This window comes from Carettochelys insculpta, chromosome 1 (assembly GCF_033958435.1).
Source record: "Carettochelys insculpta isolate YL-2023 chromosome 1, ASM3395843v1, whole genome shotgun sequence".
Classification (NCBI taxonomy): domain Eukaryota; kingdom Metazoa; phylum Chordata; order Testudines; family Carettochelyidae; genus Carettochelys; species Carettochelys insculpta.
The window spans coordinates 129,783,171-129,801,399 of NC_134137.1; the positions used below are offsets into that span (position 1 = coordinate 129,783,171).

Below are 18,229 nucleotides of genomic sequence, written 5' to 3' on the forward strand. Positions count from 1 at the left end.
GGCTGCCCCTGCCCCCCCATGATAACCAATGAGAACAATTTATGTGTGGACCAGTATGATGACCAGGACTGTTAACTGATGACATGGTCTTACTCCACTCGGGGTATGTCTATACTCACCCAGCATTCAGCACGCCGCAACTGGTCTTCTGGAGTTCAGTTTCGCCCCATTTGTGAAGACGCAGCAAAATGGATCTGTCTGGGCTCGGCCATCAACCCTGGTGCTCCACGCGCTAGCTAGAGACATCAGCACAAACCCAAAGAGCCCCAGTCTGTACTAGGGCAGAAAGTCAATTCTGACACATCGATGCTGGCTATGGTAACGGTGTCGCTAGAATTGTGTATCTGGGATCGGCTTTATTCCCTAGTGTGGACCAGGCCTGACCTAGAAGTACATGCAAATTCGTCATTCTCTTTTGCAGCCAGCAGAGTCAGCACGAAGAGCTGTAGATAGCTGTCAGACCTGCTCCAGAACGTAGCTCTTCGCAGGAATGTGTACCTTGATGGATAAGATCTGGTTTCCCCTATGCAGAGCCATCAGCTTTGTTCTCTCCCACTTGACATTGCATTTGCCAAGCCTCTGTCAGTGCTGGCAAGAGGCCACTTCTGTCCTTTAAGTTCATGAGATCTTTCAAAAAGCTTTGGCTGCTGATGAGTCAGGCCTGGGCTGCAAAGAGGGGCTGGTTCAATTATGTTGAATGGAGAAACAAATTGCACTGTCATTATGATGAGGCATAGCTCACACTTCTCATGTATAGCAGCGTGGAGAGAGCAAAATTGTCCCATCCAGTGTTTTCAACAGCAGCTTGTTCCCTTCCAGTCAGTCAGTAGCTAGATTTTTCCATTTGCCTGGAGCACTAGTGTTAAAGTGTTAGTTAAGCATGGTGGTGTACGCACTCCATGTCCAAACTGAAGCAGTACTCAATGCTACTGGTAGGCGAATGAAGATAGTTTGGGGAGGCTTGGTGGTTGCATGCTTTAAACTGAACAGGAAAGTTTTTAAATGGCGTAATTGCTGTTGTCTGGGCCGGCACTGGGGGTCTCGAGGGCTAAAAGCGTGAGTTTTTACAGCTGGAGCTAGAGAGGCCAGTTCCGTGGTGTTGGGCTGTACTAGATTCACATCCTCTGTGGATCAGGTGCAGATCGGGACAAGAGAGACGCACTAATCCGTGGGTAACAATAACAAAAATGGTAATTAGCTCTTATGGGAATGCACATGTGAGGATGGCACAAGCAGATCCCTGCAGCCCATTATGCCCCAGTCTCAGAAATACAAAGTCATAGGACTAGAGTGGACCTTGAGAGGTCATCTACTCCAGCTCCCTGCACTCGTGGCAGGACCAGTTATCTAGACTGCCCCGACAGGTGAAGTCCTTGTGTTCGGGCACTGCACCCTTGATGCACCTGTAGAAGCACTATACACCCCAACTGAGGTGGGGGGAGAGGAGAAGGGGAGAAAGACCTATACTCTTCTCACACATACTGGCTACGTCTACACGTGAATGCTACATCGAAATAGCTTATTTCGATGTAGCGACATCGAAATAGGCTATTTCGATGAATAACGTCTACACGTCCTCCAGGGCTGGTGCTGTCGACATTCAACGTCGAAGTTGGGCAGCACCACATCGAAGTAGGCGCTGCAGGGGAACATCTACACACCAAAGTAGCACACATCAAAATAAGGGTGCCAGGAACAGCTGCAGACAGGGTCACAGGGCGGACTAGCACTTCCAGGGCAACAGCTAGCTGCTCCCTTAAAGGGCCCCTCCCAGACACACTCAGCCTGCACAGCACGCGGTCTGCAGAGCCATAGGCACGCACACCTCGGGTGACGCAGTCATGGACCCCCAGCAGCAGCAGCAGCAGCCAGAGGTCCACCCAGCCGCCCCTGTAGGAGCAGTGCTCACCCTGCTCAATGCCATGCAGGAGGCAGCTGATCACATCCTAGCCACAGAGGAGGAGCTGCCCGCAGGGGAGGAGGAAGCAACCCCGGGGCCTGCTGGGGCTCGTCGGCCGAAGTATCAAGAGTGGCCGGAGGGGAGGAGGTGTGCTGGGGGCCCAGGATGTCCCTGAGCTCCCTGTAAAAGGGGCAAGTGACGGGGGCGGACCCAGATCGGCCGGCCGCGTCCTGGGCCCAGGCGTAACCCTGCCACAGCTCCTTCACTTTACTCCGGACATGATCAGGAGTGCGGGCAGGGTGACCCTGGGCGGCCAGGCCCTTGGCCAGCTGAGCGAACGCATCCGCATTCCGCCTCTTGCTCCCCATTACCTGGAGCACCTCCTCCTCACTCCAGAGCCCCAGCAGGTCCCGGATCTCGGCCTCCGTCCAGGAGGGGCCCCGCTGCCGCTTCCCAGCCTGGCTGCCGGTCTGGGAGCCCTGGCTCCTCTTGGGGGGGGGGTGCCCTGGGGGCGCTTGGGGGGCTGGGGTCGGCCATTGCAGCGAGGCGGGGGTGGCTGCAGAGGGGCATGCAGGCTGGCCACATGGCTGTGCTGCTGCCTGCACGCCCTCTCAGCTTCCTGCACAGGAAGGCAGGGGGCAGGGACCTTTAAGGGGCCACTGCACGTGGCGACCATCGAGCTCAGGGGCTGGAGAGAGCGTCTCTCAGCTGATGGCCACCATGGCGGACCCTGCTATTTCGATTTTGCAGGACGCGCAACGGCTACACGTTCCCTACTTCGACGTTGAACGTCAAAGTAGGGCGCTATTCCCATCTCCTGGTGGGGATAGCGACTTCGACATCTCACCGCCTTACATCGATGTCAACTTCGAAATACCGCCCGCCACGTGTAGCCATGGTGGGCGCTATTTCGAAGTTGGCGCGGCTACTTCGAAGTAGCCGGCATGTGTAGACGCAGCTACTGAGTGAAGTCCAAGTTCCCTACCATGATGACATCAGTTTGTGAAGGGAACCCAGAATCCTGCATTGATTTTGACAGCTGGGGCAAAGTGATTTTGAAATACTTGGGTTTCAAAATTTATTGCTAGTCGTTTTTAAGTCAGGACTTGTTTTCTATTAGACTCTGAGGACCACCAACTGTTTTAAACATCTTAACAAGACCTTTTCTCTTTACCCACCAGCCACACTTGAAAGGAGCTTTTTTTTCTCTGTCTGACATGAATTGAATAATATTTAAATAAAAATTTTGCCTGTACGTTCGTCTGAAGGGAGGCTAAGTCCAAAAATTCCTTGCGCTAGTTGTAATATTTCTTTTCTTTGCAGTGCAAAATGATCTGTCAGGTGTTTGGCCAGCTGGGTCTTCCTCACATGCTAAAGGTCTAACTGCTTACCATATGTGGGGTCAGGAAGGAACTTTTTATCCACCTCAGCATGCATGGCAATGACCTTGGGTTTTGTTCATTTGTTTTTCACATTCAACTGCAGTATGTGGCTGCAGGTCTTTTGCTGGGATTATCTGGTTCTCTCTCCATCATTTCCTTGCCTATGTGGCAGCTTTCCACACTGGTAGACCTCAGTGCCTGCTGTCCTGGCTTGTGCATGTAATAGTCTAGTCTCCTGTAAACTGTAATGCTTCAGTCTAATTTTGGGTGTAGGGTGTACCGTGCAGGTGTTGAGTTACGTAAGTGGCCTGAGATGCGCATGGGATCCTAATGGGTGATCTCGTGGTCCCTACTAGCCTTACAATCTGTGATTCTATTTCCGTAGAGATGAACTGACACCCTCCAGAGGGCAAAAATGTTGAAATCCCTTATAAAAAGCCAAAAGGAGAGAGCCAATTTACAGAAAACCAGCAATAATTCACACATGGTCTATCTCTTCTGCCATTTACATCACCAGGAATTTTTCAGAGTCAGGCTCAGGTGGCTAGTGTATAAGGAAATCATATCCTCTCCAGCAGTAAAATTAAACAGGGAGTAAAACATTCAGGTGATTTTCAAGTTCGGTCTTCAGAACACTTGCAAACTTGTTACCTCAGATCCCTGATTTTTGTTTTAAAGCTGTTATTTCCCTCTTGGGCACCATGGATTGTTCAGCATCTTGACATCTTCAAACCTTGAACTAGCTTCACTTCATTTATTTTTTTTTTGTAATATTATTTTTATCTATGGGGAATTCCATGCAGACAAGCCTTGTTAGTGGTCTGTGACCTCACATCAGCTGGCTAAAACACTTGGGCTGTGTCTACACTACAAACTTACTTCAAAGTTAACTTCAAAGTAAGCTGCTACTTCGAAGTAGCCTGCAGAGCATCTACACACACTTTCCCTTACTTCAAAGTTAACTTCGAAGTCACTGCTCCATTCCGGGATTGGCTGGCAATGGAGCGGGACGTGTGGGTGTGGCTGGCCATCAGCCTGGATGCTGTGGCCAAGGCCTTGGCTGCCCACCTCACTCAACTGCCTGCCCCCTCACCAGCCCGCCCGCAGCTGCCCTTCCAGCAGCTGTCCACCTTTTGGCAGACCTTTCGCTGTCTGCCCTCCTGGAGCTGGCTCGGTGGCTTCTAACCAAGGTGGGCACACCTGGCCCAGACCCAGTGCCTCCCCCACGCCCTGTGGAGGAAAGCCCATGCAAACTCCACCCCAGTCCTACCTCCCTGTGGTCCTGGCCCTGTTGAAGGCCCGCAGAGGGCCCCGGACCCAGGGCGGTAGGGGCAGCCGTGGCCGACACAGTTCTTGGCCCTCCACGCCCTGGGTGACTAAGCCTTCCTCCACCTACCCACCCCCCCAGTTCAGTCCCCACACCGAGCCCCCCGCCTCCGTCCTGGGGACCGTCCCCCCCCATGCACTGTAAATAGTTTCACACATTGTTCTGTTTTGTTTTGCCCAATGTGTTTATTCCCTCAATAGCAAAGTTTCTTGTTCCTACCCTAACCCCATGTCCCTGGTGCTCGGAGGGGAAGTGGTGAGGAGGGATCATGAGGGATGGGGAAGTGGGGGTGGGGCGTGGTGCGGAGTGTGGCAGCCCCTGGGTAAAGACCTGGCACTAGGCATCCTGGATCCTGACTTCATCCCTCTGTGCCTCACGGCTCAGGGCAGCAGGCAGCTGTTCATAGTTGAGTTCGTGGCCCAGCCCTGGATAAAGGGCTCCCACTGGCCCTCCACAAGGTCGTGGAGGCACAGCAGGAGTCAATGACATTTGAAAGACTGACATCCAGCCTGGTGAGGAGGCTGCGAAACCTCCCCTTCAACCTCCCAAATGTCCGTTCTACTGTGTCCCTGCCTGCCATGGTTGAGGTGACCGTTAAAGGTGTCCTGGGCTGGCGTGGGGCATCTGGTATAGGTCTGCATGAGCCACAGGTGCAGCGGATGTATGGCATCAGCCACAATACGGGGGCGTCATCATGATGTCCCCAAATGGACACTCCCGCGTGGGGACATATTTGCTCTCCTACATCCGGCATCCCAGCCATGACTTCCAGAATACGCAGGCGTCATGTGCCCTGCCCAGCCACCCCATGCACGAGTCCAGGAAATGGCCCTTCATGTCCACCAAGGCCTGGAGTACCACTGAGTGGTACCCCTTCCTGTTAATGTAGGTGCCCCCACTGTGGGCCAGAGCCTGGATCGCCACATGCGTCCTGTCCAGAGATCCAAAGCAACTGGGGAAGCCCAGGTCCGCAAACCCAGCAAGGTCAGCATCCAGGTCCCCCAAGGACACAGCTCTTGGTAGGAGCGCCCCATTGATGGCTCGGGCGACCTGCAGTGGGGAAGGGAGACATGTCCATGAATGCCTAACTGGGAGGTCCCCCCCCTGCCCCCTTCCCACTGGGGAGTCCCTTCCCGCTTCCCGCCAGGGGCCCCCTGTGCCCTGCCTGCTCCCCAGTAGCCCTCTACCCAGGGTGGGTCTAAGGCGGGGGGTCGGACTTAACCTCAGTCATCACCACTCCAACGGTGGCCTTGCCAACTCTGACTTGGTGGCCGACAGACTGGAGGGTGTTGGAGGTAGCGAGCCTCCATCGTGCAGTGGCCACACTCTTCTGCACCAGGAGTGCTGTCTGCATCCAGTGTCCAGGTGCTGGAGGACTGGGGCGAGCCATTGGCAGAGGTCCTCAAATGTCTGGCAGGTCATCCTGAAGTTCCTCAGCCACTGCTCATCAGCCCAGTCCTCCAGCACCAACCAGTCCCACCACTCACGGGTGGTGGCGGCGAAGGCCCACCGGCGCCAGACTGGGGGGGGGCCCGGGGGGGAGCAGCAGTGTCATGGCCAGGGCCTGCAGGCTGGGTCCCATGCGGGTGACCTGGCTGCACTGCTGTAAGAGAAGGGCAGACAGCATGGCCAGCAGGCTGGAGAGGACCTCGACCTTGGGGAAGGTGTGAGCATGCATGGGCTCTGGCTCTTCTCCCCAGCACGGTCTCTGCTGCTGTCACAGCCTGGCAGCCTTGAGCATGTGCAGGGTAGAGGTGTTGGAGGTGCCCTTTAAGGGATCAGCTGGCTGCGAGCCTGGAAGGTCTTGTCGGCCATGCGACCCCCTGCCTGCATCATTTCCTGGCCCCTTACTTTGAAGTAGGGGCCACTTGTGTGTAGACACTTAACTTTGAAGTAAGGGGAAGCCTACTTCGAAGTAAGGGAGGGTGCATTTTGCGTGTGGATGCTCTACTTCAAAGTTATTTTGTAGTGTAGAGACAGCCTTAAGCATGTACATTTATTTTCCTGAATAATTCCTAATTCCTAATAATTCCTAACCCAATAGGTCTTTAAAATCTAAATGCCATTTTGGGAAGTTATGCACCTCCCTCAATAATCACAAGCTCAGGGCCATCATCTGTAAAGCGATTAGGGTGTCTTCAGAATGGACAGCATGCAACCAACTTACAATGTATGTTCCCTTTTGTCTCTGAGGAGAAATGATTGTGCATGAATCTTCACTGTAGAGGAACACTGTGTGTGTGCCTTTTGGACTCACTGAAAAGTTATAAAGTTACTATAATTGATTTTTGTGTTGAGAAGTTGTCATAGGAGTGACATTCTGGGAAGGAATTCAAGGATGAAGAGCCAAAGGCCTCGCTGACCCGAAAATCCAGTCTTTATACTTAAAAGTACACTCATCCCTGGCTAGACGAGCACAATTGGTTCCCAACTTTCTGCTTGTAGGCGAAAACTCATAAGAGAGACACTAAATTACCGTAACATGCACGTTAAAGTCTCTGATTGGTTCCTAGTGCTCCTAACACAGGGAAGGAGTGGCAGCAGGTGGCTGCTTTTGAAAGATAAGTGACCCTTGGGTCGGGGGGGCGGGGTTGGAGAGGGTTAAAGGCTGGGGGCAGTTTGGGGCCATGAGTGGGAGGGAGGGTTAAAACCTGGTGGCGGCTTGGGTGGAGGAGGTGGCGGCTCGTTCCTCTGGGCTGCGCCAGCGGTACCTGGGTGGGGGGGTGCAGCAGGCCGGGGGGTTCAGGGACCGAGCCAGGGTGGATGTTGGGAGTGGGCCGAGCCAAGGGATGTGCAGGGAGTTGCAGGACAGGGGTGTTGGGAGCGGTCCAGGCTGGGGCTGTGGATCTCCCTGCCCCCCAGCCAGGGACCCTGTGGCTGGCTCATATAAGCAGGGGGGAAGTTCACTCATTTTGTGAACACAGGTATGTATTTATGTCCCTCGTTTTAGTGAGCATTCATAAATAAAATACTCGTTAAACAAGGGATGAGTGTACTCTCTGTCTTTCTGCATAAGAAAGACACTTTTTCTGTGACTAACCAGGATTGCATAAAAACGATATATGTGGGAAACCTGTTTCTCTTCAAAAGACATTTTCTTTCTAATTGTTTCAGGCTGTTTTTGGTAGGGCTGTTGTCCAAGAAAGCAGTAGACATTTTAATGTAAAGGTAGCAGTTTTCTCTGTTATAAATTGTCTTGACAATCTGCTATGGCTCTAATCAAAACTTACAGCATATTTTGCCCAACATCTTAGAGAAAAAATGATGTCAGAACATTTTAGCGAAAGCTTTCAGAGATGCTTAGTCTCACATGAAAGCATAGGGTGTGTAAGCTGAGAGAAACATGTGGTATGTTAAAAAGTAAAGGAAAATAAGGAGGTCATGATATCCAAAATGTCATATACATTATAAAGCCTTTCTTAAAATAACTTGATTATTTATGAATGAGCAAAGATAAGCTAACTTGGAATGAAATATGCATCCACAAACATTGTTATAAAGCAATGACACAGATCTTTCTATGCATTTCTCTCTTACAGAAGTATTTGCATTACTTCTGAAAATATTCGCTTTTAAAAATATGCATGAGAAGCATGATGTGGCTTTGCTTGCATATGAAAGTTACGACTTTCAAAAAGGCCTCAGATTTAATTTGACTTTGCAACAGCGTGATATTGTGGTGACGTGTGACTACAGACATAGTTTACAGACCTTAGATATGTAGTCACCTCATTATCAGATACCTAAACATCCTAGTGCAATAAAATATGTCCATAATTTTTGTGCCAGCAAATATTTGTAGCATAATATGTAGGAGAAATATTTGAGGCTACCTCTGAAAAATTAAACCTTGCAGCTTCATTTACTTTAACTTAGAGAGCTGTAGAAAAGAATTTTCAAATAGGACCGCGTATGGACAATAGTGGTCAATTATTATTTAATGATTTCCACATTTTATGGTCTTCAAAATTACTCATACTCAACAAGTAAATGTGTCAACAAGAAAGTTACTTTTGTATCTAAAGTTTAGTTCTACAGGTTTAATCTTATTGTTCAAATAACTAGAGATAAATATATTGAAGTATAACTTTCACTCAAGGATGAAGAGAAGGGTATGTAGTCTATATTGACACTTATTTCCAAAATGAAAGTAAATTTCATTCAAGTGGAGGAAGGAAATCCCATAATTCTTTCAAAACCCTTTATGTCAAATTAGTTTTAAGTAAAAAAATGTGCAGCCAAGAATATGGACATATTCTGAATGATTAAATGTGATTCTGAATTACCACCCGGAGCACTTTATTACTTGACAAAGTCAATGAAGAACTAAATTTTTAAATATCTTAAATGATTTTTTCTATATACCAAACTAAAAAGCAAAGGAATAGTACTTAGCAGGAATGTAGTGTGTTAAACCCATAGATCTCAAAGTGTAGGCCAAAGGTGAGTATACTTAGCTGTATTTCACAAATGAGGAAACCAAGACATAGGGAGGTTATGTGGTATACCCAATGTCATAACTTGTGTAAGAGCAAGGAAACTAACCAAATCCTCTGACTTCCAGACCTGTATCCTGCCCACTGGACACCCTAGCTCTCTAAAAAGTAGCATACATTAGGAACTCTTGGTTTTTCTTCTTGGGAGTATTAAGACAAAATAATTGAATTATGCTGATGACTTGCTACAAAGTTTTTTGTAACTTGGCCTTAATTTAAAAAATTAGTACTAAGGACTCTCGGTTCTACCTTGACCCTCTTTATTCCCCAGTCCTCTGAAATGCCATATCACAAGTTATAAAGGTACATTGAGAACCTCAGCCTGACTGAAGGAGATAAGGAAGGACAGAGTTATTGAATGTGATTCAGAAGGCCAACAAAATGAGGGAAAAAGTGAGGAAAATATTTATTTTGTGGCTCACCCCTGCATGCCAGGGCTACTGTTCTTGGCTAGCCCTTAGGAACAAACATGAGGAATGTGTTAATAACAACAGTTAATGTCCTGGTGTTGCCCAGATTTGTGACATATACCAGCCCATGGAGGGGGGGAACCATGCATCTCCCCAAACCCCACTCCCCATAAAAGTAATAAGTTGTGGGCACCCCTGTGGTAATGGACAAGGTGATGCATTTAATCCTGAATGACACAGTCATATAACCTTCCATCCTAACTGACGTCTCCACCTGTTTCTTCAGAATTTCCTGATCTTCAGTACCTCCACTCTTTATTGGACATTATGGGAAATATCTTTTCTTGGAGTCACACCAAAGCCATTACCATTACCTCTGCTCCTGTTCTCAAATTCTGGATTTTGTTTAAGATTGTTTTTCTGTCAGAATCCGTCCGACCCAAGCGTCCTCACGCAGAGCTACCTGACTCCTGGTGTCTGTGCATCCAGTTGACTCCTGTCCCTAGTGATTGGCTGCCTTTCAGTACTGTCTATTAACCAGCCCCTTGATTAGACACCTCCTGCTAGTTATCTGGATTAGTCCTTTACTTTCTTGGATTCCCTGTGCTCTGTACCTCAGAGAACGACAAACTCGATCTGTTTTTCCTGGTTGCTCTGGTTTCATGAGACAAGAGAGTTATAGTTCTTTAGGTCTTTGATTTCATTTCTTTCACTCATATTTTAGACAGGTTTTTTTGGTTTGGTTTTGTTTTTCTTAAGAATTGCCCTTTTTTTCCTTCCCATCCACAACAAATTATCTACTTTCACCTCTTTTGGAAAGTGTAACAAAACAGCTATGGACAGCCTTGACTAGCAGTCAGGGCAGAAAGGCAGCCTACTGGTTGTAGCATAGACAGCTAGGTCTAGAGCACAGAGTCAGGAACCAAGTTATGAAATGTGGGGAGCAAGCTGGAGCCAAGAGACAGAAATTAGGAACCGAGATTCAGAGCTGTGGTAAGAAAATGAATGCCAAGTCCAGGGAAAAGAAAGTAAGAGCCAAAAATCAGGAGTCAGAGGTTGGAGCAGAAGTAGCAACCAGAGCAGGAACAGAGACAGATTCAGGGTTTAACAGGCCTCCTTCTAGAGACTGTGCTTCAAATCCTGAACTCCCTGGCCTGCACACTCTTCCCCTTCCATTCAGGAGTTGTGCAACCCTACTTCCTGGGGCTGTGAACTGGCTGAGTTCCTTCCCTTAAACAGGTCCTTCAGCAGCAATCTCTGACTGGGCTTGGAACATCTTTGTTGATTTCCTTTCCAATCCCTAATCAGCCTCTTGAGCCACTCCAATTGCCCCTGTCTGTGTTGGCTGGGAGAGAGAGGAGCCATGTCTCACCCATTCTGCAAGGCTTCTGGTCCCAGAACTTTAAAGAAACAATCATTTGGGATGTCCCCTGCCATACTTTTCTTCTCACAGCCACTGACTGCTTCCCACAACCATCTCTTTTTCTCTCACTTACCAATTCACTTTGCGGTCTTCATCTGCCTCCCTGGACACCAAGAACAGTCCCCTGCCCTCCAGGCAGGGCCAAGCACCACCCCCCACCATTTTTTAAATCTATTTGCCCGAGATCCCTAAATGGCCCCCTCAAGAATTGAGCTTGCAATCAGGGGTTTAGCAGGCCAGTGCTCAAACCACTGAGCTATCCCTTGTGCGAAAGCAAGAGTTGTCAGCTGTTGACAGTTTGCAATTTACGGTTGCAGGGTTGATTTAATTTGACTGGTGCTTCTATACATAACTCCTATTACAAGGTGTGACACAGTGACACACGGTGAACAAAGCTACAGAACCATCACTTACAAGTGAAATTGTAAAGTAACAGAGTAAATAATGAACAGTGATGTCAAACCACTGAATAGGGTAGAAATAAAATATTTTTTCATTTCCTGTAATAACAAGTCAGTGAGCTGACAAAGTGGAGGAGGTGAAATTATTTAAGGGTTTCTTTCAATAACCTTGTTTCCAAATGAATCTGTCAACAGAAAAAATTATGCCTTCCCCAGTGATTACAGCAGACCCTGCAGGAGGAACTGACAGCCAGTCAACACCAGCCTGGATTACTATAGCAAGACAGAAGCAGAGGGGCTTGCAACAAGAACTGGAATTTAGTAAAGAAGAGAAACCCGTGGCTCAAGATGTTAATTCAGACAAAGAAAAACAACATAAGGAGAAGGAAAGAATAGAGGTGTTTATAGACAAATGTGTTTAATGTTTTTATGTAAAATTGCTGTAGCATTCTTGATTTCCATCAGTTGCTATTACGTTCTCTAAAATCTAATTATTATTAATATTTAATTACAAAAGCTCTGATCCTGGAAAGACTTACACACATGCATAGTCCCATGTGAATCATTCTACCTCAGTGAATGGTCACAGGGTTGTTTCTTGAGTGTAAAATTACTCATCTACTTAACTGCTGGCAGTATCAGGTTTAGCTTCATCTATATGTACACTGAAGTAAAATGACTGATGTACTAAACTGTGCAGTCCCCTCAGAGGATGTTCTTTTCTGTGGATGTTTTTAGCACACGCACACCTCACCCCCACATTTCCTAGTAACCCTAAATCTTTGCAGTGTTTTAAACCTGACTGAACATCTTGGTTTCAAAACCTCCTAAGTCAACAATGTTCAGTTTCTGGAGAAATTAAATAAGGTAAAAATAACTTTTCTGCTCAAGACTCAAAGACAACATCAGGATCTAGATTTTGGCTCTTCCTACTGGATATTAGCTATCGTTGCCTCATAGAAAACTCATGCTAAATAATTCCTTACAGTATGTTCTCCTGATAGTAGTTGTGGCTAGTCCAGTGCATTCTAAAGTTTTAAAAGAAGCCGTTCTAAAGGACGATAAATTATAAACAAAGGCAATGTGATTGACAAGACATGTCCCTAATCATGTGTTCAGCTAAGAGATAAGCCATGATGAAGGTTGTTCACATTCATGACTCTTAATACAGTATCCTCTATGTGAGGGTTAAATTATCCTCTATGGGAGAAATTCCCACATGAGGTCTGGGAGTCTCTTGATTTCAAGTTACAGTGTATCCTGCAGATTGTGCCACACAAATTGTCCCCATACATCAGGTAAGGGAAGTGACCCTTCTAGCCTGTGGGTACTCCAGACTCTGCTGATGACAGGGCATGAGGCCCGGTGCCACTGCACTGCTCTTTTTATTTCTGTCCCACATAGCAACAGGGCTCATTCCCCAAACACTACCATGGATTCTTGCCACAGGGGAGTTTCGCAGAACAGTGTGAAAACCCCTGAGATAATATACTGATGTGGTCAGCGCTGCCTTCCATCAGGAAATGCAGTTTCAGAGAACATCTGATCTAACCACATCCTCAACGCCTCCAACAGCAGAGTTTCAATTTACAGAATTGGAGAGAAGAAAGAGAAGCATGCTGTGAAGCCACAACTCTCACATGTGTATCTCAGACTGTTTTCCGCCAGCCTTGGCACCTGTCTCTTCATGTTAGCAGATGGCTTCATATGACCCAAAGTAAATTTGCAGGGAAAATAACAACCTTCTGAACCATTGCTGTAAATAAGACAAAGTACAGAGGCATTTTTTAAAATTGCAGATGTAAAGTCCCAGGAACAAATCTCAAAATGTTAGAGTTTTATGAACTGTTGAAAACAAGAGTGAAATAAATGGAACAAGCATGTGTGACAAGACATTTCCATTGTTATGCAAGAGCTCCTTGGTCACTGCTGTGTTGCTCATGTTTTTTTAAACTCCTTCCGTTTTTCTTTCCTGCTGAATTATTTAAAATATTTCTGCTTGCTTTTTTTTTCTCCTGATGCAATTAGGGGTCAATGAAGCAACAAGCAGACTTCCTCAGGAGCAAACCTTCACACTTCACACCTAAAACTTCTTTTGAAGGGAATGAGACAAAGTCTGAAATGAAGGAACCACTGGCAAGAGTCAACTCACTGTCGCATCATGTTCCTGGTACGAAAACAAATGCTTGAAATACTAACATAGACTCCAGTCCTACAAACTCCCTGAAATACGTGGATGGTGTTGCTCATATGAGCAAAATTATCCATGTTCTTAAGGGTTCAGGATCTGCACCTCAGTGAGGAGTCTGTCTCCCACTTGCCACTGGTTGCTGTGAGGGTAAGAGTTACCTTTGTTTCTTTAACACAGTTTATTTTGAGGAATGCTGCTTATAATGGGCCAGTTTGGTAACAACTTAAATTCTCGTTGAAATCCACATGAGTTGGGGGTATTAGACACTTCAGTGGATTGGAACCTGATAGTATTGCCCCCTTTAGAGGAAGTCGAATGCACGCAAAAGTTTGCCTTTGAGCTACAGTATAATTTTAATGTTTTGCTAAAGCAGTGCAGAATAGGTCTTCATGTGTGATGTAAAGGTCTTATTTTGTAGGAGAATGTACTCTGTTTTGTAGAGCCACATGAGAACTATAGATGAGCATCAAATGATTCAAGCTAAGATAACGTGAATACATTTTTTCATAATAGGTCAGTCCTCAGTGCTGATAGAGAAAGAAGAAAGGAACCCGTTTAAGAAAGTCAGTCATTCTGCTCCATATAAGCCATCGTGGATGGAACTGGCGAAAAAGAAATCCAAAGCTTGGAGTGATATGCCACAGATTATAAAATAAAACAACACGTCTCGGATCAATATTATATGCTATTTCGGATAATTCGTAGTCTCCACATACTGCAGTTCCAGAGCTTAGTTAATCACAATGAAGAAGCTGTGGTACATCAGAAGGGTTTTGTTTTACAGCTTTGGAAAAAGCGTGCAATATGTGCAATCAGAAAAAGTTTACCTGAAATCGTCTGTAGCAATCAGAATGGTACTAGACATCATTGAAGAATAAGCTACTTTAAGGACATACAGCAGTTTAGAAAAACATTCTGCCTATGTGCATTGTTTGCTACAGTAAGTTTGCCTAATACCAGCGTCTTTGTTAAATCTTGTTGAAGTTTTTGTTGCCAGCCATATTTGTTAGAGTGCTCATTATTTGTGTATTGTCAACTAACAGCTCATGATAATATAAATGTTTAATTAGAGTTATCTGATAAACACCCTTGAAAAGATGTTTGGGCCAAGGGGGTATTTTTCAGTGAGTACTCATTTTCAGTGAGTACTCTATCAGACATTCATAATTTGCTGTTGGAACTGTGTAATTGGTTAGCTGAGTCACATGGTATGGGTCCTGCTTTCTGACTTGGTTTCCTGAGGTATAAATAAACTTGTTTGTGCACATAAATGAAAAAAATACCTCCTGAAATACTTGCCTGAACAAAACTGGCTGCACAAATTGGCACAGAAAACCAACCACTGCTGCTTAGTCAGTCAGTCCCCAGCCTGTAACAATGCTTGGGATTCTTCTGTCCCAAGTGCAGGACTCTGCACTTCTTGTTGAACCTCATCAGATTATTTTTGGCTCAATCCTCCAGTTTATCTAGGTCACTCTGGACCCTATCCCAACCCTCCAATGTATCTACCTGACTCTGCCTAGCATAGGGTCAGCTGCAAATTTGCAAGTCGTTTGCATCACAGAATTTAAAATATTTGTCAGTCTTTTCAAAATGTAAATATGAATGTGCTGTTAATGTGCCTGATCCTGCAGTTCTTCTGGAAGAACCTTCCATTGAACTCATTGGAATCAAAATTCAAAACAACAGGTTTTGTAAATATGCAGAAACCAGAAGCAATTTAGTGTTCAGTCTTGAAGACTGACTCCTGGAGACTTCAGGTAATCTTAAAAAGGAGAAAATCATCCTCATTAGCTGTATTATGGTTATGTTAAAAGCAGAAATGTATTCAAATACAAAATTCATATTCATATCCAAAGTGCCCCAAAATTGTTTGCATGAGCAACCTTCACTCTGCCCTTTGTGCCTGTGAATTTACAATGTAGTCTTTACTCATGATTAATAACCTTTTCTCAAGTCATAGCATATAAAATCATTCTAGTTATTTCTTAAACAGATTGTTAGACACTCTAACATAAACAGACAGCACTTTTTGGACACCATAACACAATCTTTCGAATCCCCAAAAACAAAGATTAAGAAATATCAAAGTTTATTTAAGCCTGCGTTCCAGTTTCCATAATTCTTGAAATAAACTGTTCCCCATTAAAGGAAGTTAATCTACATTACCCTTTGATTATTGCCTGTTCAGATCTTCACTGAAGAATAGGCTGGTTTCTGGAAACTAACTTGAACTAAAGTTAATGGCATGTTATAGTTCTAAACTTTTCTCTCTGTTATATATTAGTTAAGATGAGTCTAATCTCTGCTGAATTCTGGGGAGTGAACATTGCAACTACATGGGACAACTCCAAATATCTCTAGGAAAATTCTCTTTGACAGACAAATGTTCAAAGATAAAGAAGGTTACTAACAGCGTGATTTATGGTTTCTTACACAATATCCTGGGCCTCACAGACATACAAAGAATGGGCCCCATACATAGTTTTGAGAGAGAAGCAAATGCAGCTCTCTTACACCTTCCTACAAGGTGCAGCCCTAACTGTAATGTGGCTGTGTCTAGACTAGCCCCCCGCTTGGAAGGGGGCATGGTAATTAGGGTGTCGGGAGATTACTAATGAAGTGCTGCGGTGCAAATGCAGCACCTCAATAGGCTAAATCTCCCCCGCAGCAACTTTGAAGTGTGAAACTTCAAATTGCTGGCTTGCGTGTAGCTGCAGGTCAGCCACGGGTGCTTCGAAGTGCCCGTGCTCCTTCAAAGTCCCTTTATTCCTCAGGAGTGCTCCTTGCCTCATTGAAGTCAGTATGAATTTTTCCGTTGACCTAGGATAGCATTGTTTATGGTCAATACTCTCACTAACTTGACTTTGACAGGAACATTGACAGATGGCTGCTATGGGCTGCCTGTGTATCCACTGAGATCAGACTAAAGCTTCCAGTGATTTCCATGGGACCAAGCTCTAGTTTTACAAGGCAGTCACTACTTCTATATGGTACATGCTCAGATCTTAAAGGGTTAGCCCATCAGAATGAGAGAAGTTTAAGTATCTCAAATGTAGGGCCTGATTTTGCTCCATATAGGTTATGATGTCAATATTATCCTACGCTGGAGTTTCTTTCTGTTAGATCAAAAATTCAGATGACTATTTGATAGCCAACTGCTCAGCTATGACTAGTGTCCATGGACAGCAACATGGGAAATAGTGTAGAACTATTTCAGATTCCTACATGTCTTCTTTCAGCCAAGTGTATTGTAGTTGGCAATCCCAGGATGTTATACAAATGTATTTAGGCAAACTGCTTTATGGTTTATATTCTTCACTGTGTGGAAAGCACTTGATTAATTTTACTGTAGATGCCGCTGTAGTTTTCAAGCCTGGAAGCTATATAACTGACTCAGTGTGGTCCATTTTAGTCAGCTGCAACAAGTAGTATACACCATCCAATAGCAAGTCTACTGAAATAATATTGGAAAAACCATGGTTAATTCATGACCTTTTCACATAAAGTGATAGAGTTTTAGTTAAATTAAAGCAAAAAAAAAAAATCAAGAACAGACCTCATCATTAGAAGCGTTTTTTCCCTTTCTCCACAAAGTGATGGACCATATGTTGTTTAAAACCAACCCTTCTGCTTATGGGTTAATGATCAAGGTCAAATTTTGGAGGTGACTATCACCCCCAGTGCTAAAGTACAGCATAGAGTGTAAATGAAATTGTGTGTGTTGTATGTTTCTGAATGAGGATACTGTAGATTTTGTGACTTAACCAGTGTTTACTACTTTGCTTATTGTAATAATAGCTACCTCTTAAAGTTTGGCTCAGTAATTTTAAATAAAATCACAATTACATGATTTTAATGTTGTATAGCAAAATGTAATAAATGCATTTTTAAGCCTAAAACATCTCTCTGGCATTTACTTCCAAATGGGGTTATGCAGTCTGTAGTGTTCAACAGAGGAAACGTTTATTAAATCTGTGTCACTTTTCAGAGACAAATCGATATTTAAAGTCTTATCAGTAAAAATATTCAACAGCAGTTTAGCAAACAGCTTGTTATTTTGTGATACCATTAATAGCCTCTTAGTCTAAAAGAGCATAAAAGAAACCTGCCAGTGTATTTGCTTTATATCCAGGATGAGTACTCTGCTGTGAGTGATGATCATTTAATTACAGAACTCTGTGGTTATAATCTCACTGGTTTGTATGATGAGAAAACAAGAAGCTCTGAGATTTGGCAGTGCAGCACCTTCCATAAAATCTTAGGGTGAAATTTAGTCATTTGAGGAAAGGGATTAAAGTCTGTGGACAATTTAAATTCTCAGAATGGGATTTATGTATGTTTTCAATGTTGCATAGGCTTTATGCTGGCTCTCGTCACATGGATGTATTTCACCCTTACTTGCATGTTCCCAGCATTCATTGGTCTCCCAGTAATTAGTGTAAATTTGGTGAGGTTGTACTATATGATGTTTTACTGTCTGATTTAAAAAATCTGAATTACTGTTGGAAGTTTTTTTATTAATGCTTAGACCCAGGTAACTCTGCATCTCCTGGTGCTATTTGGTTCAGGGGCCCTAAGGTGATGTGTACATTTGTAATCCCTTCCATATCCTCTTGCTGTGTAATATCTTTCAATGTCTACATTTTACCAAAACTTTCCAGTTCTTTATATACAATGGCTTTATTTTCAGAACCTT

The 18,229-nt window shown here is 45.0% G+C and overlaps 1 protein-coding gene across 7 annotated transcripts in view; it reads left to right on the forward strand.

Annotated features, from left to right (window-relative positions):
* Positions 1–17,424, forward strand: part of CRACDL (CRACD like) — a 107,478-nt gene extending 90,054 nt beyond the window's left edge. For 3 of the 7 annotated variants that reach the window (XM_074991668.1, XM_074991653.1, XM_074991685.1), the window contains 3 exons: positions 11,535–11,737; positions 13,368–13,509; positions 14,044–17,424. In XM_074991668.1, coding sequence (XP_074847769.1) covers positions 11,535–11,737; positions 13,368–13,509; positions 14,044–14,186 — 488 coding nt within the window. In that variant the 3' untranslated portion in view covers positions 14,187–17,424. Of the gene's footprint in view, positions 1–11,534; positions 11,738–13,367; positions 13,678–14,043 lie in introns of all 7 variants that reach the window. The other 4 variants (XR_012645220.1, XM_074991661.1, XR_012645222.1 and 1 more) reach the window with 4 other exon arrangements.
* The last annotated feature ends 805 nt before the right edge of the window (positions 17,425–18,229 follow it).